The sequence below is a fragment of the Heterocephalus glaber genome, unplaced genomic scaffold (genome assembly GCF_053883595.1).
Source record: "Heterocephalus glaber isolate CG9 unplaced genomic scaffold, H.glaber_assembly_v1.0 deba00000347, whole genome shotgun sequence".
Lineage (NCBI taxonomy): Eukaryota > Metazoa > Chordata > Mammalia > Rodentia > Bathyergidae > Heterocephalus > Heterocephalus glaber.
In genome coordinates, this window is record NW_028258143.1 from 49,770,589 (window position 1) to 49,793,514 (window position 22,926).

The window sequence follows — 22,926 nt, forward strand, 5'->3', positions numbered from 1 at the left end:
CTATTTGTAAAATGATATTAATATTTCCTACTCCTTAGCGCTCTTGTGAGGATGAAGTGAGGTGTTGTGTTTAGTGGGGTGATTGGCCATTAGTAAGTTTTCAGTGGATATTAGCTGCAATTATTATTCTTATCTCTGTCATGGCATTTGGTATGCACGTGTTGGAAAAGTTCCAGATGGATTGTTGTGGAGGGGACTGTGTTCCATCATTTGTTTCTGGAATGATCTTAATGAATCTGTGCTAGATGCTTCAGAAGGTTGAAAGATGGGTAGGTAGTATATACTTCCTGCCTTCAAGGAGCTTGTACTGAGGTATTTAAAATGGGAATAATTCTATAGAGATTTTGTTAAAGCTACACTTTCTAAAATTTTAAATTTTGATAAAAATAGCCTAGAAATATATTGAGGTGAGAATATTGTTATACTGTTTTAATTATATATATATATATAATTATATATATATACTGTTAGAAATTCTGTAAATATTGTTTGACTTGTGGATTTTGTTTCAGCCAGCACCTAACCAAGTCACTTTTCATCTGCCACTACATCGTTACTATGCTATGTTTTTGAGTAAGGTAAGACTGTCATTAAACAATTGTTTTGTTTAAAAACTTTTTTTTTTATTTTGGAAAAAATATTGAATTACTAACATTTGTATCACAATTCTTAGGCTGTGAAATGTCAAGAATTAGATTTGGATTCTGTTTTACCAGATCAGGAAATGTTAATGAAACTAATGATTCACCCACTCCAAATTCAAGTATGTATTTAGGCTTTTAAAATGTTTTGAGTTGGATTTCTTGGCTGTTCCTCCCTTATTTGTGTGTCTTTCTCATTGTTACTCTAACCGTAATGTTTGAAAACTTTTTTTAAAAAGTTGAATTTTTATATTTTTGCCAGATTATATTTAGGTATTTTTTTGTTCTATAAGATTTAGTTTTAATTTCCCTAGGAATTGCTTTAACATATTTAACACAATTTTGGGAGTCAGGTGATCAATGAGTTCTAGCTTCAAGCTACCAATATTTTATTTTCTACATAGTTGGGGTTAAATTCCTTGTTTGGGTCTTAGTTTTCTCTTGTGTAATTTGAGAAGAGAAGAGAGAAGAATTAGCTTGAGTGAGAACTGTGATTTCTTTGGTTTTCACGCTAATTTTGTGGCCCAAACTTTTATATACATTTAGACAGGCTTGTGTTTCAATGTATTTTTTCTGCTCATTTTAGATTAGTTTTGAACTTCTACTCTAGGGGTTAAGAACAAGTAAAAGGTAAAGTTATGACTGCTTAGTTTTAATTGATACTGGGCATAAATGCATCAATTATTAATTAGTAAGAAAATTCTAATATATGATTTGTTTTTTAATCTTCAGTTATTTGGAAGATGTTTAGCTTGAAATTTGAGTTAGGTTGAATTAAAGATGTAGCATGTATTCATTGACTTTGGACAGTTAGTTTTATACTTATAACATTGTGTTTTTTTAGGCATTGTGTATACATCTCCCTTTTTTTTGAGGAAGAAGTTGAGAGAAAAATGAGCATTGATTTCTTATGAAAGATTTCAGTGAAGTTATTATAAATGTATACAGAGGCCGTCATGGAAAATTAACTCATGTATAAACTCTAGAAAAGGTGGCTATCTAAAGTGCCATTTTTGGGCCAGGGATTTAGCTCAGTGGTTTTGCTGCCTGCTGTGCAAGCACAAGGACCCGAGTTCGATCCTTGGTACCAAAAAAAAAAGTGCCATTTTTATTTTGAAAGTTTAAAAATATGAGACAGGTGTAGTGATGCATGCCGATAATGTTAGCACTCTGGGAGGCTGAAACAGGAGGATCATAAATTCAAGTCCAGACTAAGACCCTGCCCCCCCAAAATAAAAAACCAAATAGATAAAAAACCAATCCAGATAATTCCCTTGCTAACAAAACAAAACAAAACAAAACAAAACCCAAACAACAGCCATAACAACAATACCACCACCACCAAAACCGAAAAAAACCAATAGAACTGAATTTCATTGGACAGAATGTCAGGCTTATATTATGATAAAGTTCTAAAATTATTTAATACAATTTTATAAAGATTGATTTATTCTCAAATTAACTTTTCATTAGGCAAGTCTTGCTGAAATCCACAGCAATATGTGGGTAAGAAATGGCCTACAAATCAAAGGACAAGCCATGACCTATGTCCAGTCTCATTTCTGTAATTCTATGATTGATCCTGACATTTACCTATTACAGGTAAGCAACTTGATAGTGCAGATGTTGAAGCTTTGAAGTGTCTCATTTGTATCTATGGGGTTTTAATTTACAAAGATGAGTGAGTGATGACATACAGAGGGCAGCGACATTGCAACAAGAATTTGTGACTTAAATTTCCCAAGGGAAGGGTATAGGCCATATCAATAGGGCCACAAAGGAAGCATCAGATTTTGGCCAGGAGGCAGAAGCAGGGGTGAGAAAGCCTAGGTCTGTGCCATTTGTGGAGTTTAGCAGGAAAGGCAAGGTAGAGCAGGGGAGGCAGTTTAGACTTGGCTAGCTTGAATAATTCTGGTGAGCTTTGGTGCATGGGGGCTAAGAGATGTCTGTTACTTGGCCTTGATTTACAGCAGGGGAAAATTGGGTTGGTGTGTGAGAGTTAGTTGGATAAAGGGGTGGTTGGCTTGCTGGAGGGGCATGTTCTCAAGCAAGGTTTTACTGTTCAGGAATTAGCTATTTTGGGGAGGGGCACTCTCTTCCCAGGTCTATAAGGCCCCCGAATATGTCAGAAGATAAAACATGGAGAATATTTTTAAAAAAGACATTAAGAAGTAAAACTGAATATGGAGAAGTGCAGCTTTTTTCTTCTTTTAAAGGTTTGTGCTTCTAGACTTGACCCAGATTATTTTATATCATCTGTCTTTGAAAGGTAAGCATAATTTTATTAAGACAGGTGTCTGGAATTTAAGTTAATTTTGTTTTAACTTCTAAAAATCTATCTAAAATATTAAAATATTTCATTACAATATTTCATCTTATAGATTTAAGGTGGTAGATTTATTGACAATGGCATCACAACATCAAAACACAGTACTTGATGCGGAGCACGAGAGATCCATGTTAGAAGGCGCTCTTACGTTCCTTGTGATTCTTTTGAGTCTTCGTTTACATTTAGGTAAAAACCACAAACACTAATAATACTTAAATACTTTCTCTTCTCTATTTTCTTCCTTTCCCTGTGGTAACTGCCTTATGGAAAATGGAAAGGATGTGGATATATATTTAAACATAATTTAAAAGTCTTAATGTGTTGTATAATTGCTGTATCTTTGGAATAGCCTCTTGTTTTATGGTACTGGGGATTGAACCTGGGACCTCTTTGCACTGAGCTACATTCCCAGTCCTTTCTTATTTTTCATTTTGAGAAGGTCTCACTAAATTGGGATTCTCCTCCCTCAGCCTCCCAGAATGCTGGGATTATATAGGGTTGTGACATCAAGCCCAGCTGGAACAGCCTTTAAAAATGTCTTTGCTTAAGGGAACTTCAAATATCAGGGTAAACCAGTTAAATTTGGGGCATTGGAGCCTGGTCTTTAATTTTAGGCATCTCATATTTGGTAAAACAACTGAATAAAATGTGTGGTAAGTTCTTTCTTTATATCTTTTTATATATTCAGATTTATTCTGTTTGTAATAATTCTAGGAATGTCTGATGATGAGATTCTCAGGGCCGAGATGGTAGCCCAGCTGTGTATGAATGACAGGACACATAGCTCATTGCTGGACCTCATATCCTTTTAAAAGTTAAATTTTCTATTTCAGGATCTAAAATAACATGATTTTTATGGATTATATCAGTCTTTTAAGATTAATTTTGTGGCACTAGGGATTTTGTGGTATTGGGAATTTTTTGTGGTATAAGGGTACTCTACAACTAAGCTACATCTCTAGCCCTTTTTATTTTTATTTTGAGAGATAGAGTCTTAAATTCCCTAGGCTTTCCTTGAATTTGTGATTCTCCTGCCTTGGCCTCCTGAATACCTGGGACTACATGCTGCCCACCCCCCCACTCCCCCCATCATACTTGAAAAATAATGTGGATAAAGAAGAATGCCAATTATTTACTCAAGTATGTGTTCACAGCTAGTGATGGATATTTTTACCTCTTATTGCTACCTCTCCAGGAGGCTCTCCTTAGGCTCAGGGCTGATGGCTTTGAACACCCCAGGATCTAACTTTCTGGAACAACATTAGTGAAAGGAAGCTGGGTATTTTGTACAAAATAACTAAGTCTACTGTGTAGACAGGTCGGAATTCTGGTTAACAATTAGAGGTATGAATTATAGTTATTATCAGGGTTTTAAATATTGTGAGGATGTTTTTGGTTGGAATTCAATATTAAAGAATTTTGAAGTTTGTAGATTGACTATAAACTGGAAACTTGTGGTTCTTTGTGTAAGACTCAACATAGGATGGGTACTTTTTAGTTAATGAAATTTTAAAGATTATAGTGTTTTATGATGAAAATATTTGGGTACAGTTTGTATGTGTATTCTGACTGGAAGAATTGGCTGAAATTTGGGTTTTGTAAAATAACTCCTCTTAGGTTGCTTATTTGACTACCTTTGAAAACTCATAAGCAACATCAATTTGATGTTATTTAATAATTTCATTAACCATTATAGATTGTGTATCATTGCTGCTACAGAGCAAAAATATCTTTATAGTTTTGAATTTAAGAAGAATTAGATACTTTAATATGAAACAAAGAAGAGGATCTTTGTGTTTTGATTTCCTTCTTAAATCTGCTTTGTATCTTTTTACCTTGGGGAAATTTTTTGTTTTTAGGAAAATAATCTTTTCTCATAAAAATAAAAATATTGACTAATTTTTTTGCATATTCTTTTGGTTTAAAAATGATATAAGATATTTTTTAAAATCCTGATTAATAGTTATTAAACTGTTTTATAGACCACTCGTGGCCAACTTTATATATAACAACTAATTATTCTGTAGCTTAGTAAAATCAATTAGAAAACTAAAATATTTTGGGAAGGCTGTGAAACTGGCTTTCAATCATTAAAAATTTTTCTTGACACATATATTATATTCCAGAAAATCCCAATCCCAAAAGTGGCATCATCCCAGGCAGTTATAGCTTTGAGTCAGTTTTATCAACTGTAGCTGATTTTAAGGCTCCTGTTTTTGAACCTGGAGGTTCCATGCAACAAGGCATGTATACTCCCAAAGGTATGTTTCTATATACATGTGCTTTTGTCAGAATCTCTGTGGGTGGAATCTGGGAATTGCTTTTTAAACGTGCTCTATATATAGTTAGGCACAATAGAGTTTGGTACAGATTAGTACCATGGTTAACAGTTTCTTGTAGAAAGTTGAAATTCACTTAGGCTTTTTATACTGTTTTCAAATGTTAAGAATGTTGCTAGAGGGCTGGGGATTTAGCTCAGTGGTTTTGCTGACTGCTGCGCAAGCGCAAGGACCCGAGTTCAATCCCTGGTACCAAAAAAAAAAAAAAAGAATTTTGCTAGAGAGAATGAAAAGAAAACATCTTAACCTTATATATTCATAAGGCAATGGTTTTTAAAATTGTTATTCTCAAGCCACCTTTTAGATTTTTGCTTAGCCTAAGTATCATCTTTACTATTATGTACTGCACTTAATATTCTTAAATGAATTAACTTAAAAACTTTCACCTCATCCTAAACATGATTATTGAGTTCATGAGTTTTATTTACAATTTATAATTTTCTATACACATTAAAATAAATTATGTAATTATTAAAATAAAAAGCTATATACACTTAAAATTATCTTTGCACCACCCCTTGTACACATAAACACAGAATCATAGTTTCAAATTATGCAGCACGTAAAAACAATTACTAATTTTAGCAAAGGTCAATCAAATCTTTTATATACAAAAAAAGGTTTATTGAGGCTTGAAATTCAATGGCTCATTATTATTTAATCTAGTTTTTGTTTTTATCTTTGAATACTTCTGTAGGTGTTAATGTACTTTCTTTCTTACTTTCTAGTAGGCACCTTACCAAAAACAAGAACAATGAACTATACTTTTATGGTGGGACATTATTATATCATAAAAGTTTTGCTCACTTGTGCTTGTGCAACTCGAGAACATTCATAATGCTGAAATTGTGATTTTTGACTTAGAAAAGTAATCACAATATCAAGCTTACTAAGGCAAATGTAATAAAATTGTACTATTCCATTTTTTGAATTTAAAATGTACTTAACAAATATAATAAGTCATTGATAGAGATTGACTTTCTTCCTAAGAAGTCAGTGTTCTGTTTCTCCTTTGTTTGGATAATAGCTGAAGTCTGGGATCAGGAATTTGACCCCGTCATGGTCATTCTTCGAACAGTTTACCGTAGAGATGTACAGTCTGCAATGGACAGATACACAGCATTGTAAGTCCATCAAATTGATCAACAGTGAAATGGAATATTTTGTGTTTGTATAGAACAATTTCAGTTATCACAGATATAATATGCTTTCATTAAAGTATACTCTCAATTCTAGAGGTTTTAAAAATCAATTTAGCTGAAAGTTATCTTCTTAAGATTTTTATCCAGAATTTGTTGTAAATTGTGTAGAACATGATTTCTGAATCAAAATATAGAAATTTGATGACTATTTGATCAAGAGAATTTGAGACTTAATTTTGTGTTCTACTTTTGAGCCAGTAGAGGAGGCACAAGCTAAGAAAATAAAATTGTCTGACAACAGAGATGATAATTAACATCTACAAAAAATGTAGTGGTGTGTTAACAACTAAAAAAAAAGTAGTGGTGTGTTAACAACTAAGAAAATAGCCAAAACAAAGTGAATTCTACTTACCCATTTTATTTAAAAAGAAGTTTAAAATGTTGAAGATGTCAGAAAATAAGTTTCAAATGATATCTATAATGAATTTGATTTTATACTTTTTGTAAATTGTGGGCTATTTTTTAATTTTCATTAAGTTTATGGGTACATTTTAAGTATAAAATACTGTGGGCTATTTTTAATATATTATTTCCATCTCTTTTTAAACCATAGTATTTAATATCATATTGCTGAAGATTAACATCTTTTATTGGTGGTTTTCTTTTTCTTTTTGTAATACTGGGGATTTAACCCAGGGTCTTCACATTGAAAACCATCCACCTTTAAAGTTTTGAGATAGGCCTCGCAAGCACAAGGTCCCAAGTTAGATCCCCGGTACCAAAAAATAAATTTTGGGGGGCGGTTACTGGGGATTGAACTTGGGTCTTTGCGCCTGTGACAGATGGCAGGCGGCAGAACCACTGAGTTAAATCCCCAGCCCCTAAAAATAAAACTTTTTGAGATAGGATCTCACTAAGTCTTGTAGGCTTGAACTTGTAATCCTCTTGTGTTAGACTCCCAGAGTATTAGGAGTACAGCATTTACTACCATGTCCAGCTTATTTGTGCTTTTTCAAAGTTTAAATTAAAATTTACAAAAACAAGTTTTAAATTATGCAAATATATTTGATCTTCAGAAAAACCATCAAAGTGTAATTATAGATATCAGGTTTAGCATCTCAGACTATCTAGTCTGAGGTTCTCTTTTCTGTTTTCGTAGTTACCTTTTTTATGCTTTTCATGTGTGTTTGTAATGTTTTCTTTGCTTATAGGTTTTTACTACACTTAGCTCCTTGAGGGAAGATACGTCTTCAATACTTGTTTCAACATTGGCACATAGTAGACATTCAGAATATATTTGTTGAATGAGGAAATTTGAGTAGTTCATGTTGAAAAATTAAAAAATGGGTGAGAGGAAGTATTTGCATGGAAGTCCTAAAGTGAATTTCCCTTTGTCTAAAGTTGTTCTGCCCTTTTCAGGGTGGTGATAGTATTGGCTAGTGGTTAGTCATTTTGAATATATAAGAGTTAAATATATAGTGAATTTAATATTGTCTTTTATTTTTGTAACTGATAGCAATTTGGACTGAAGTTAGGCTGAGACAGTCAGAGCTTTGAAGGTGTCCTTTGCTGCCCGCTTTGCAAGCACAGGGACCTGAGTTTGATCCCCAGTACCAAAAAAAAAAAGTGCCTGGCAAGCGAAAGGTCCTGAATTCTATCCCAGGGTAAAAAGAAAAAAAAATAAAAGTAAACCATTTTAAAGGGGAAGTTTTATTAACAGTACTCATTTATTAGGTGCTTCTTATATGTCATATAATCTAAAAGAAAAAGAGAGTTGTATCTTTTATTTTTCACTTAGCAAACTTTTCATTTCTGAGCAGTTTATTTCCCTTTTCGAGCAGTGGTTCTTAACTATGGATGATTTTTGTCTCCCAGGGAACTTGGCAATGCCTGAAGACTGGTAGGGTTGCTACTGACATCTAATACTGGCTAGGTCTGTCTCCCACCACCAAGAATTATCTTACCCCAAATGTCACTTGTGCCAATGTTGAGAAATCTGGTTTAGACTCTATATATGTGATATGTTATTTATACCTATATGTGATATAGGTATACTTTTTTGGAGGAATCCTGGGCTTCCTAATTATTTTGTGTTATTGTATATATCTGTTTCATATTTTGATTTATAGCTACTTCACCTAATCAGATAAATCGTATTCACAAAACTACTTTTATTTTATTTTATTTTTTTGTTTTTTTTGGTACTGGGGATCGAACTTGGGTCCTTGCACTTGTGAGGCAGGTGGTGGAACCACTGAGCTAAATCCCCGGCCTGCAAAACTACTTTTATCAATTTTTTATATTTTTATATTTTGCCCTGTTTTTCCTAATTCTCTCATTTTCCTCAACTTGGCTTTTGACTTTCTGTACAATTTAAAAAATTTTCTTAGAAATATTTCTGAAGTGCTATGTTTCTTAGCAGGTGAAAAGCTATATTTTAAAAGAAATTTGTAGTAAAAGCAGTAAGATCAGATTTACTTTAAGCTTTACTCTAAAATCCTTTCCTTTCTTGTAAATTAATCTTTGAAATTCAATGTGAAAGCCATGTTTTTCACCTGATAACATTTTGTGAGTGGCACATGCCTGTAGTCCCAGCACTGGGGAGGTTGAGGAATGAGGATCATTACAAGTTCAAGGCCAGTTTGGGCTACATAGTGAGTTCAAGGCTAGCCTTAACTATACATAGCAAGACCCTATCTCAAAAAACAGAACAAACAACAACAACAACAACAACAAAAAAAACCCAAAACATTTCGTGTACTTAGCTGTGAAGAAATGTGTTCATTTCTGTGTAAAATTTGAATTTTTTGAAATTCAGTTTATGCAAAATACAGCATCTGTATCCTTTATGAGGTATATTTTACTGTACATTTGTTCCAGTTCTTATTAGAATAGTAGATTACCTCTACTATTTTGGCAGATTACCTAAACTATAGGATTTACTGGCTTTTGGTCATTTTGTTCGTCTTTTGGTTTTAAGGGACAAAAAGTTGGTTAACTGATTTTACTTAGGTCCATTTATATTTGCAGGAAGACAATAGTAGGGACTTTTGAAGAATAATAGCAAGAAATGGTTGATAAACTAAAACGATTGCATCCTCAGAATCTATAACTTGGTGTAAGGCACTTTGTAGGCAGTCAGTAAATGTTTGTTTGATGCATGAAAAGTAAGTTCGTTTAATTTTTGTGCTGAGAATTGGAGTGAAAACAAGCTGTTTGCTTTATGTGATGTTAGGTGTTCAGAGTCTTAGGATGTTATTGCTGGAAAAGCCCTTCCAGTTTAGTGCGTGTTCCATGACAATGTCTCATGGGCCCACACTGGGAGAGGGGTGGGGCAAAAGCAAAAGAAGGCTGCCCAAGTGGATGGGACTCATCCTCCTTCCCACGCTCCTTCCCAGATACCCTTTAATGGATTGTTCAGCTCTTAAAAAGAAAACAAACAACAACAATAACAAAAGAAAACCAACAGTTGGAAAACTACCCAGTCATTGTTATATTTATATGCTTGAAGACGTTTTGGCCCAGAGAAGCTCAACTAAATATTCTTATTAATGGCCATGCTAGAACTATGGTTGCTAGGCCTTTCACAAAAACAAAGATGATTTTATATAGTAGCTGTTTATATTCAAATGGAAAGTAAATTTTTTTTAATAATTTCTGTTGCTAGCTCATCTTGAAACTTAATGGCTGCTGCCCCATGTTTGAAAGTATGATATATGACTTTATCAGTTTTGTCTTAACTGGTCAATAATTAGGAGTTGGTTTGAATCACAAATTTTTTTCTTTTTGCTGTCATATAGCATTTCATTTACATGATTCCATTAATTCTTTTGAAAATTCTTTTGATGTATTACCTGCTGCCTTGAACAAATATATAACCTTTATTTTCTAATGTTTTATTAATCTAGGTGCTGGATATTTAGGGACTAGTGCTTAAAGCAAACAAAGAAACAAAAACCAAAAATTTTCCTTTCTTTGCCAAATGCAATAAAATAGTTGAAGTATTTCCTTATAAGCTATTGGGATTGCTTTGAACGATCTATCTATCTATATATTTATCACTATAGTGTTGTGTAGGGGACAGATTTTTAAAGATACAAAGTTAATTTTATGGTATTCATTTTATGACTAATAGATGCTGTTCACTTCTCTGGTATGTTTACAGTAGTTAGTGTTTTTTGTTTTTTTTTCCCCAGTAGGTATTCGTTCTCTCATTCATATTCTGTCTCTCTCTCTCTCTGTTGCTCTCTCTCTTTTGCAATGTTGGGTATTGAACCCAGGGTCTTTGCACTGAGCTACATTTCCAGCCTTTTACAATTTTTTTATTTTGAGACGGTCTTGCTAAGTTGCTGAGTTGCTCAGGCTGGGTTTGAACTTGTGATCCTCTTGCCTAAGCATCCCAGAAATCTGGGATCACAAGTGTGTGCCACCACACTTTTTTGAGATGTAGTCACTCCCCCTGCCTCAGTCTTCTGTGTAGCTGGGATTACAGGCATATGCTACCACGCCTGGTGATAGTTTTTTTTTTTTTATTTGTAAGATTCCCCCCCCCCCCGTCTATATAGTACCTCTTTATCTATTGTTTGGTCTCTAGCTTTCATATGAGAGTCATTCCTCAGATGTCTGATAATTCTGGCTTTTTGTTATCAAGAGCTCTGATTGGGCTGGTGAAGCTTATAGAGTTGAATTTTAATATAGGGTGATTTAGGCAAGTAGATTTCTTGAGACGCTTTCAATTCATCTTTTCTTCTTTTTATTCTGGTCTGATTTCTCAGAGAAGTGTCTTCAAATAATGCCCAGAAGTTAAGGGTCTTGCTGCCATTATTCTTTGAACTGAGTGGGAGACAAGATCATGGGATTCAGAATTAAACTTGTATACCACGATTTTAAACCCCTCGCTCTCAAACCCTTAACCTGTGCTTAGCATTGTGAGCTCTTCAGGCAAAATTCTGTTGGCAGTGGTAGAGAGGTAGTTTTCACCCAGTCCTCTCCACCTGTAGTTACTCAGGTACCAGGTGCTGCTGGTTTCTTTGCCCATTTTTTAAATTGGACTTTTATTATTGAGTCTTAAGACCTCTTTGTGTATTCTGAACAGTAGGCTTATCAGATAAATGATTTGGAAATATTTTCTACCATTTGTGGATGGACTTTTCACTTTCTTGAGAGTATTCTTTGAAATACTAATGTTAAAATTAAAATTTTACTTTAAAAAATTTTACTTTTTTGGACTCTCAGATAGAAGTATATTAATATCCTTAACAACAGTTGTGGATTTGTCGGTTTGCCCTTGTAATTCTGTCAAATTTTGCCTTTTGTGTTTTGAGTCTGCTGTTGTTTGCCACCAAGTTGTAATTATTATCTTCACGGGGAGTCTGTTGTTCTTCCATCCCAAAAGAGACAAATTTCTTATTTCTGCTTGTGAGTTGTCTTCCTCATTGAGGTCAAACACTTTCAAAGGTCTCAGCTTTGGGGTGTGTGTGTGTAGGGATCTTAGTTCTATCTCTGAGCCTTGTTTGAGCCCAACAACTTGTCCTGTGCCTGTTCAAGGATGAAACCATTGGCACAGTGTTACAGCTTATTATTCCTTTTTTTTCTGATAGTAGAAAACCCCACTGTTTTGGTGAGTTCAAATATGTATTCAAAAGATTACATTTTATACAGTTTTTCTAGCCATTGGTGGTAGGAGAATTTTCAAGTCATCTATTTTGCTCTGTTGTTAGAATAGGAAATTCTATTGGTGAGTAGTTTATTTTGTATTTTTGTTGTTGTTCATTTTTTTCTGTTAGCTGTTTCTGGTTTCTTTTTGGATTTAGAAGTCTCACTATGTTGCCCAGGCAGTTCTTGAATCCTGGGCTCAAGTGATCCTCCTGTCTCAAGCCTCCTGAAGAGCCAGGGCTACAGGCACATGCCACTGTGCCTGTCCTATTTTTAGCAATTTTACTTTCATATTTCTTTCTAGTTTTCAGCTTAGGTCTTTTTAAAAATAATTGTTTATCTATGAAAAACAGTACAATTTCATAACAAAGTAATAGAATTACAACAGTTAATATAACTTGGCTCTTTCTATGCATTTTTATCCTATAAAAAAGAGAATGGTTATGTTTATTTGTAGAGGATAGATATCTGATTGGTTTTTTTTGTTGTTGTTGTTTGTTTGTTTTTTGGTACTGGGGATTGAACTCAGGTCCTTGTGCTTGTGCAGCAGGCGGCAAAACCACTGAGCTAAATCCCTGGCCCTCTGGTATTTTTAAGCAACTATGTAGAAAAGTTAGAAATTGATGTCTATAAATTGTTATTTAAATCAAAGTTTAATTTTGAGTCTGTAATCTAATTTTAGTTCTATTTTATTTTTACAGTTTAAAACAGAGTGGAAAATTCCCTGGAAATCCCTGGCCTCCTTATAAGAAAAGGACATCACTTCATCCTAGCTATAAAGGTCTCATGAGACTTTTGCACTGTAAAACTTTACACATTGTGCTATTCACTCTACTTTACAAGGTACAGTAGTAATTTGAATAAAAAAATAAAGGTTTATTTTCATAATATTCAAATAAAAATGCCTAGGGATAATATTCACGTACACTGATAAAGTGTATTTATAAATCAAAGGTATATAAGGAAGTTGTAATCGCATATATGTGAATTCTAAGTTGAAAATATCAAAATGGCTACACCTTTCTTTGTGAGAAACTATTTATCTTTTTCAGCTTTAGATAGAAGTATTTTTTTATGCCTTCTGTAGAACAAGAAGTGAAATGTTCTAAAACTTTAAGAGTTATTAAATGAACAGAGAGGCTAAGCAAGCCCCCAACCCTCTACGACAGCAGCCTTTGGGCCAGTGACCTTGGTTTAGGTCTCTCTCCTTTTGGCCTCTGATTAGGAATGTGGCATAGAGGGATTTGAGTGGGCTCCTATGAGGAGGCCTCAAAAACTTGTTTTTGGTAAACATCTTACAAACAAAAAAAAATGTTTTACTTCTTACTTAGAATTTGTTTTTTTCTTGGGTCTTCCTGTGCAAGACCGACTTATTTGGCTAATATTAATTGTGGCCTCAAAAGTTGTATGAAGTATATAATATTGTGGGATCTCTACCTACCTGGGATTTTTGTGATCTTACCTAGATAAGGGATGGAAGATAAAACAATTATACTCAATGTTATATAGATAAAATAACTATAAACATATGTAACTGCAAACATCACAAATATACAATGAGATATAAAGAAAACCTATTGTTTATTTATTTCGAATCTGAAAAATTAAAAGTTAAAAGAAATTCAAAGATAATTAAGCATATTTGTTATATAGATTTCCAATTACCATGTACAATTATTTTTTAGTATTTAAGATGGTATACATTAAAATTAAATAAACTAGGCATGGTGGTGCGTGCTTGTAATTCCAGTATGTGGGAGGCTGAGGCAGGAAGGGTTGCCATGAGTTCAAGGCCAGCCCAGGCTACATAGTGAGTTCAAACCCAGGCTAAACTATATAGCAAAACCTTGTCTCAAAACAAATAAACAAAGAAAAAATTTTTAGTTAAGTAGTCATTTTAGTTTTTTCCCTAATGTTTGCTCTATAGTGAAATAATGCTTTTAAATTTTTGTACCCCTCTTCCTTTTAGCCTTATTCATGACTAATTTTTAAATTTCTCTTTAAAAAGTTAAATGTTATAAGCTTTTCAATCAGTGTCTCACAAAATGCCTTGAAAAGTTATTTTATAAAAAAAGAAGTTATTTTTATTACTTTCTAAGAGTATTCATTAAAGTGTTTTAAAATACTCTTTTCATCACTAAAAGGTATAGAATGTTTTTTACTGAAAACCTATTTGTATTTATTTTTAAAATAGCAAGCATTATTTAAAGGTTTTCTTAGTGCTAGATGTAAAAAAATGCATCATATATCCTTGTAGGTATTACTTTAATTTTAGCAGAAGTCTTTGAGTGAGAGTTCTATTATTGTTAGTATGAAAATTGAATTTTAGAGGTTAGATAACTAGTTCAAATGGTAAAGTTGAGTGCTGCTATAAGTAATAATTAATAGTTTAGGAAAATTAAGGAAGCCTAACTTCAAGTGATTTGCAAGTTATTTTTTAACTTTTTAAATTTGTGTATATAAATTTTTTTTTTTTTTTACTGAGGATTGAACTCGAGGCAGGTGCGGTGCCACTGAGCTAAATCCCAGAAAAATCAGTTTTAGTTTTACAGGACCTAGTAAAGGGATCCCCCTCAAGCTTTTAAATTACTCAGTTAAAATAATGACATCCTGTGTGATATCACAGGATTTCAAGTAAAAATTTATTTGAACTTACCTAAAAATATTTTATTTCTTAAGAAAAGTTGGTATAATAATGATAAGCATGGCTTTGGAGTCTGAAATCTGCTAACACAAGCTGGGTGTATGGCTGAGCCTTGATTCCCAGTGTACTGTAGTGGAATAAAAAAAAATGTAGATTAGAAAGGACAACCTCTGTTGACTCCTGGCCTTCAGTTCCTCCTTTCTGTGGCTCCTGTTCTTTACACCATTAACATCATTGAATCTTCTGTCCTGGAGCAGCAATTGTTAGAAACTATATTAAGCAAATGACAGATGTTAACTCATGTAATTCTCACAACAATTCTGAACTATTATTCCAGATCTAGAGATGAGAAAACTAAGGCCAAAATATGTAACTGTAGGTCAAATAGGCACCAACAGAATTTGTGTTAAAAAATCATGTTTAAAAAAATTTTTTTATTTTATTGTATCCCACCCCCCCATATACAAAAGCTTTGTTTCCATTTTTTTCCTATTTTCACTTTTTTTCTTGTCCCTACCTTCCTTTGTCCCTCCCTCCTCCCTCCTCCCTTGTTCCCCTGCCCATTTGAACATTTTCTTCTCATTTCCTAATATCTGTTATACATTTTAGTCCTTATTTCCATTTTCAGTTTCTCACACCAGAGAAACAATGCGGTATTTAAACATGTGTGTCCGATTTATTTCACTTAAGAGTATGGTCTCAAGGTCCATTCATTTAGCTATAAATGTCTGAAGCTCATCCTTCTTTATGGCAGAGCAATACTCCATTGTATAAAAAAACCCACATCTTCCTTATCAGTTCATCAGTTGATGGGCATCTGGGGTGTTTCCAAGCTTTATCTATTACAAACTGTGCCGCTATAAACATGGGTGCACATATGCTGCCTTGGTATGATGCTTTTAATTCTTTTAGGAAGATGCCAAGAAGAGGAATAACTGAGTTGAATGGAACCTCTAGTTGTAGTTTTTTGAGAAATCTCCACACTGATTTCCACAGTGGTTGCACCAGTCTACACTCCCACCAATAATGGAGAAGGGTTCCTTCCCCTCCCCGCCGCCCCGCATCCCTGCTAGCATTTGTTGTTGGTTGATTTCTCGATAGTAGCCATTTTTTCTAGAGTGAGATGGAATCTTAGCCTTGTTTTAATTTGCATTTCACAAATGACCAGTGATGTTGAATGTTTTTTCATACATCTATTTGCTGTTTCTACTTCTTTATCTGAGAAGTTACATTTCATTTCAGATTCCCATTTTTGGATTGAGTCTTTAAATTTGGGGGGTCTGATTTTTTTGAGTTCTTTATATATTCTAGATATTAGTCCTTTGAGGAACAGCTGGAAAAATTTTTTTCCTTTACTGTGGGTTGTCTCTTTACTGATGGTGATTTCTTTTCCTGTGCAAAAGCTTTTTAATAAGATGAGATCCCAGTTGTCGATTCTTTGTGATATTTCCTGTGCAATCAGGGTTTTGTTCATAAAGTCTTTGCCTACACCAATGTCTTTGAGAGTTCTCACCTATTCTGTCTTTCAGCACATTTAGTGTTTCTGTTTTAAAATTTAGATCTTTCATTCATTTTGATTTTAGTTTAGTGCATGGTGAGAGATACAGGTCTAGTTTTAATCTTTGGCATGTAGAAAGCCAGTTTTTCCAGCACCATTTATTAAAGAGGCTATGTCTTTCTTCCAATGAAGGTGTTTGGCTCCTTTGTCAAAGATTAGGTAGCTGAGTATGGCTGGAGTTGTTTCTGTATTTTCTAGTCTATTCCATTTGCCAGTACCATGCTATTTTTATCACTGTAGCTTTGTAGTATAATTTAAAGTCAGGGATCGTGATGCCCCCTGCCTTGCCTTTGTTGCCCAGAATTACCTTTACTATTCGAGGTCTGTTCTGGTTCCAAATGAGTTTTAGGATTGTTGTTTTCCTAATTCTGTGAGATATGCTGTTGGAATTTTGATTGGGATTGCATTAAATCTGTACAACAATTTTGGAAGTATGGGCATTTTCACTATATTGGTTCTTCCTATCTAAGAACAAGGGATATCTTTCCATTTTCTGATTTCTTGTTCAATATCCTTTTTCAGAGTACTGTAGTTTTCAATGTATAGGTCTTTTACTTCCTTCATTAGATTGATTCCTAGGTATTTTACTTTTTTGGATGCTATTGTGAAAGGGATTGTTTCCCTCATTTCTCTCTCAGTGAGTTTATTATTCATGTACAGGAAGGCTACTGAAAAAAAAATCATGATTGAAAAGAGTTTGAAAGCCTGTGCTCTTGACCATTATGCCACCCAAGAAATGAATGGAAAGACCCTCTCTCCACAGTGAAAGTAAACATTAGAAAGTCAGGCAAATGAAAATCTTTAGTTTTAGTTACAGTGGATTTAGGTCTTAATTGACCAAGTCCTTTCCTAAGTCCCCTCAGATGTTGGGGCAGTTTCTGAGGGTGGTGAACATAGGTAAACCTTCTGCAGCCAGCTGTTTATCATTGAAACCTCTAAAAGGTTGGTGATCTCTGGAGTCTGTCCTCCCTTTGTCATCTATCTTACTGATAACTGACCCTGCCACTCCCTGCAGAACCCTTTCCTTTGTTCCTTTCATCATTTGGTAAGGTGGCATTTTCATAATGAGAACAAGATGACAGCTGCCAGGTCATTTTTTTTCTTACAGTATTTTAGATATTTTCTTATTAGTGGTCAGTTTTATCACACTGAAGGAGTGATTGGTGTAAGTAGCCCTGGAATTCTGTGTAAGATGTATAAGGTAATCCTTGTGTAAGGTCAGATTTATCACATTTTCCTCAGAGAACTCTTTCTGCTTATCACTTGGATACCTTTTTCTTTTCTGTATAAACTACATTTTAACAGACACATTTATACAGGTGCGTACAATACTCAGGGGCTCAGAATCTTAAAAGACAAATTGAAAAAACATTGGTATTTTGTAAATGTTTATCTGTGTTTCCAGTTACCTGCTAGACATTGTGTTAAGTAATCACATTTTATTTGCATGAATTCTATTTGACAAATTTACTTATCTGATATACTTGTCTTCAGGACAAGAGTGTCAACAAATTAGGAAGTAAGCCATTCTTGTTACATTATTTTATTAAGAAGGGTGTGGTGGTATGAGCCTGTAGTCCCAGGGAAGCTGAAGTGGATCATATGAGCCCACAAGTTTGAGACCAGCCTGAGCAACACAATGAGACCCTGTCTCAAAATTTTTTTAAAAAATGGTATATTTATGTTAATGGTTTTAGTGGGCTCTTTGACTTAACTTTTAGGAAATTTGCAGACTATTTCTAGATAGTACTTAAAGTACTGTGTAGTCTGTAAAGGAAACTTGTTTTTTGTTTCAGTTCTTTTACCAAGATGTACCTTCCCTTACATACTGATTTTATATATTTGATTATTTTCACCTGTATTAAAATGTTTTGAATCTTTATAGTATGTGGGAAAAAGAATTGTGTCATTTTTTTCCCCCTTTTTAAAGATTTTGATGGATCATCAAAATCTGTCAGAACATGTACTCTGCATGGTCTTGTATCTGATTGAATTAGGACTTGAAAATTCTGCTGAAGATGAATCAGATGAAGAGGTAAGTTGTTTTTTATATATTAAAATATTTAGATAGGATGTCATCCCTATCTGGCTATAGGCAATTGTTAGCAGACCAATGTAAAAATATACTTATGAATTCTTCACATTCATGTAGGATCTTCTAAAGAACTACCAGTACCAGAAAAGGCCCTGTTGGTCTCCAAATACATATAGATCTTTTAGAGCTTGCATTGATACTTATGAAATTATTTTATTTATAGAATTTTAGAATTTGAGATTTATTGTTCACATCACAAAAATTAACCTAAGAAATGGTTGATATATTTTGGTATTATGGTAAAAATGATTAATTCTAATAATTTGATCAAAGATTATTTTTGAGTAGGACATTCTTTCAAGATTTTAAGATAATGGAATAAATAAATGAGAGAAGGTTTAAAGTTAGTTAAGAATACAACTTGTTAATGTATTTCAGGACTTTAGAAGTACTTCCAAAAAAGCAATTGCTACCACAAATTAATTTTACTAATGTAAGATTCTTTTCATCTCCTACCCAGAAAGACAAATACAACACAGCATAATAACAAAAAACCCTAGGTACTACTTTGTATTCTAAGCTGCATCAACTTGTATTTTTTTTTTCCCAGATATTAACATGTTCCTGTTGGCTTGAACCACTGGTGGTGCATGCATGACTCCCATTGAGGGGCTCTTTATTAATTTTATTAGTAAAAAGACTGATCAAAGTGATTAGATCTGCTTGTATCCACAGTGTTACAAGCTATTCAGTGGACAGTCATGCATGTACTGGTGTTTGAAGTCACATGTATGGTAGTTCAAGCTGCCTTGGTGGTGGGACATAAGAATTTCAGCCCCATGGTGAATGTGTTAAAAGGCCATTAAGATTCCTTTAGGTCATACTTTTGGTTGATTTTTCGCTTTTTTCCATACTTGGTCCAAACTAGCATTATTTAACTATATTATGTGTTATTACTAATGGGTGATGAGTAATATTTGGAGGCATGAGGATTACAAGTTTGAGCCCAGCCTGGGCAGATTGGTGAGTTAGTGAGACCCTGTCTCAAAAAAAAAGGGCTGGAGATGTAGCTCAATGTGAAGGCCCTGAGTTCAGTCCCCAGTACTGGCCGATAGGGGAGGGAAGAAAGTATACTATAGTGTTAAGTATTTCCAGATTGAAAATGTGTGTTTTAGTTGTTTGATAATTTCACTGAACTTAGCCATATTACTATTGAGAAATTTATTATTGTATTTATTATTCAATTTGGTTTTATTTATCTACTTTATAATTTGTAGATGAGACTATAAAGGAATTTAGGAGTATGACAAGCAGTAGATGATTTTTTGGGGGCTCGTTACATCTCCCTTGTACCTTACAACTGAAATGATAAGCTTTCATAATGGTTGTTTTTGTTTTAGGTATCAGTGGATGGACCAGAACGATGTCATGACAGTTGGTTTCCTGGGAGTAACTTAGTATCAAACATGCGACACTTTATAAACTATGTTAGAGTGAGAGTTCCAGAGACTGCTCCTGAAGTGAAGAGAGACCCACCTGCAAGTACAAGCTCTGATAGCTTGGGTTCGTTACAAGTAAGTGTGAAAGTAAAAAGAAACATTTATTTATTTATTTTATTTTATTTTATTTTTTTCGGTACCAGGGATTGAACTCAGGACCTTGCGCTTGTGAGGCAGGTGCAGTGTCACTGAGCTAAATCCCCGTCCCAAAACACTTTATATTTAAATATTGGGAGATATTGTTTGGATCACCTTGTGATAGCCCAAGGGAAAAAGAAATGTGGTTATAGATAACTATAAATTATTTTGTGTTTCCTCTGATATATTTAAGCAACTTCTGCCTCACTAGTCTTTTTCCTTTAACCTGCCAGAATTCACGACCGCCTAAAGTTCTTCAAAGAGAGGTAGATGTGTATGATGTTTGTGTTAACTAGCAACATGGCTTTAACTGGAAATGAGAAAGAAAATAAAAAACCACTTTGAAGTATTTGTGTGTGTGTGTGTGTGTGTGTGTGTGTGTTTGATTAATATGGCCAAATTAAAAACAAATTTCATGGGCTAAGTGCTACAGTACTTGCCCAGCACACATGGGGGCCTGGGTTCTATCTTCAGCACCCTAGCCCCTGAAAAGTTTCTTTAATTTATGTGGTTTTTTTAAAAGCAAAGCTATTTAGTCTTCATTTTAAAGAAAATTTGCATTATCATTGCTTTCAAAAATAAAATAATACTGAGACGTTAATAATGTATTTTTCTTATTAGTGTTAGAAGTACTTTGGACCAGTTATAGCAGCACATTTGGATTTATTTACATTTAGCTTTGCAGCAGTTACTAACATCTTAAAAATGACTCCACTGTTTCTTAAATAAAAATAAATTTAATAGCATGTCCATTTAATAATACTTGTTTTGCTTCTATGGCAATTAATTTACTTTGATAAGATGAGCCCATAAAATCTTAAACTCTACATATTGTGTATTTGGACTCATTTTGAAAAGCAATCCTCAGTGCATGTAGCTTAATTAATTTTACTTAAAGCAGAAATGAAAAATTTGAAATGATATGTGAACTCACTAAACTTAAGCTTAGTTCCTACAAACTAGATTTTTTTGTGAGTATTGAATCAGACATTTTTCATAGTAGAGTCTATAAAAACTTTGTTAACATGTTTTTGCTGTGAACATCATAAGGGGATGATGGAATCTCTGTAAGAGCAAGCGTTTGCCTGTCTTGAAGGTAGAGATTACTTTAAAAAGAGCTTGGATGGAAAAAAAAATAATGTATACTCCAATTTAGAGCATCCTTTCTATGTTCACTTTAAAAACTAATGAAATCCATTAAAATGACTCATATCTTAATTAAAAGATGATTTCTGGGAGTCCTAATGCAGTTTCACTGCTTTAGCAAAAAGAGCTACTTAGAAGGTAAATTATTGAGGAAAACACTTATTTAAAAAAATCTATTCAAATAACAAATCACAGTGTTATTCAGATGTAAAGCAAATCAATTTAATATTTTACTCTTATATTTCAGTGTAATAACTAAGCATTTGTGAGAAGTAATTTTCAAACTTTTGAAGTTCCTTAAAAGTGAAATTAATTACCAGTTCAGATTCATTAATTTAGAAAATTAAAAAAATTAACATAATTTTCTTGACAGGGAACTATAACAATCTTTCTGAAATTAGTGAAGAGTATATTTAGTTTTCCTCATGAATGGTGAATAGAACAGCTTTTCTTCCTTTAAATTGGAAAAATTTAGTTTATGATTTCTCTTCAGCATGGCTATAGGTATTGGTTAAGTTTTATTTATTTTCCTTTGTAGATATACTCGGGAGGTTTAGAAAGAGATGTTATTGCTAATAATCTTTTTGCTCATTGCTATTTCCAGATTGAATGGGACTAAGTCTATTTGAGAAAGAGGTGAAGGGACAGGTTTTAAGAGCCAAACTATTGAATAAATCTTTGGATGACACTTTGAGCATTTCATTTAGAAATGTAGTAATAACTTTTTTAGAATTCATGCTGAATAACTTCTCTTGATTTCTTTCTCATTCTTACTGGTAGAATTCTGGCACAGCTCAAGTTTTTAGCTTAGTAGCAGAGCGTAGAAAGAAATTTCAGGAGATCATCAATCGCAGTACCAGTGAAGCAAATCAGGTGGTTCGTCCCAAAACTTCAAATAAATGGTCTGCTCCCGGATCAGCTCCCCAGTTAACAACAGCCATTTTGGAAATTAAAGAAAGCATATTGTCTTTGCTTATTAAACTTCACCACAAACTCTCAGGAAAACAAAATTCCTACTATCCTCCTTGGCTTGATGACATCGAAGTTTTAATTCAACCAGAAATTCCTAAATACAGTCATGGAGATGGTATAACTGCAGTAGAAAGAATTTTACTAAAAGCCGCATTGCAAAGCAGAATGAACAAACGCATCATTGAAGAGATATGTAGAAAAGTGACCCCTCCTGTACCACCTAAAAAAATCACTGCAGCAGAGAAGAAAACTCTGGACAAAGAAGAAAGGTAATTTTATTTTTAATGTTTTAAATATGCATGGTACAGTTGAAGGTTGACTTAATTTTCTGCTTTTTGGCTCCAGTCATAGCTGATTAGTTTGTAAGAAAAATGGAATTGAAAATGGTCAGCACTTACAGACTTAGTATACTGAATTCCATAGGGATGAGATGATGAGTTTCTGGCCCCCAAATTAAATTACTACTTTAAGTTTGTAGGGTTCTTTGGAAAAATTGCTACTGTTGTTATTGCTAAGAGGATCTAATATTTTTCTTGCTATTTTCAAAAACCATCTATTCAATTTTACATGAGAATAGAAAAATATTTCAAATATTTCTCAAAATCCAATTATTTTAATTCCTTTTGGTCCTTTAATCTTTACCAATATATAATTATTATTTAAAAAGATAGTCTTACTTATACCTCTAGCTTTTGGACTTTTAGGTTGTCATTACATCATAATTTTTTCTTTTTGGTACCAGGGATCCAACTTGGGACCTTGTGCTTGCAAGGCAGGTGGTGGCACCACTGAGCTAATAAATCCCCGGCCCTAAATCATAATATTTAT

The 22,926-nt window shown here is 33.6% G+C and overlaps 1 protein-coding gene across 7 annotated transcripts in view; it reads left to right on the forward strand.

Moving 5' to 3' along the window:
• Window positions 1-22,926, forward strand: part of Ubr3 (ubiquitin protein ligase E3 component n-recognin 3) — a 217,801-nt gene that overhangs the window by 79,453 nt on the left and 115,422 nt on the right. For 4 of the 7 annotated variants that reach the window (XM_087200088.1, XM_087200084.1, XM_087200107.1 and 1 more), the window contains exons 12-24: window positions 513-578; window positions 674-763; window positions 2,115-2,243; window positions 2,858-2,910; window positions 3,023-3,156; window positions 3,685-3,770; window positions 5,090-5,231; window positions 6,337-6,433; window positions 12,808-12,949; window positions 18,239-18,343; window positions 19,744-19,917; window positions 20,214-20,246; window positions 21,907-22,367. In XM_087200088.1, the coding sequence (XP_087056214.1) occupies window positions 513-578; window positions 674-763; window positions 2,115-2,243; window positions 2,858-2,910; window positions 3,023-3,156; window positions 3,685-3,770; window positions 5,090-5,231; window positions 6,337-6,433; window positions 12,808-12,949; window positions 18,239-18,343; window positions 19,744-19,917; window positions 20,214-20,246; window positions 21,907-22,367 (1,712 nt within the window). The remainder of the gene's footprint in view (window positions 1-512; window positions 579-673; window positions 764-2,114; window positions 2,244-2,857; window positions 2,911-3,022; window positions 3,157-3,684; window positions 3,771-5,089; window positions 5,232-6,336; window positions 6,434-12,807; window positions 12,950-18,238; window positions 18,344-19,743; window positions 19,918-20,213; window positions 20,247-21,906; window positions 22,368-22,926) is intronic. The other 3 variants (XM_087200096.1, XM_087200104.1, XM_087200113.1) reach the window with 1 other exon arrangement.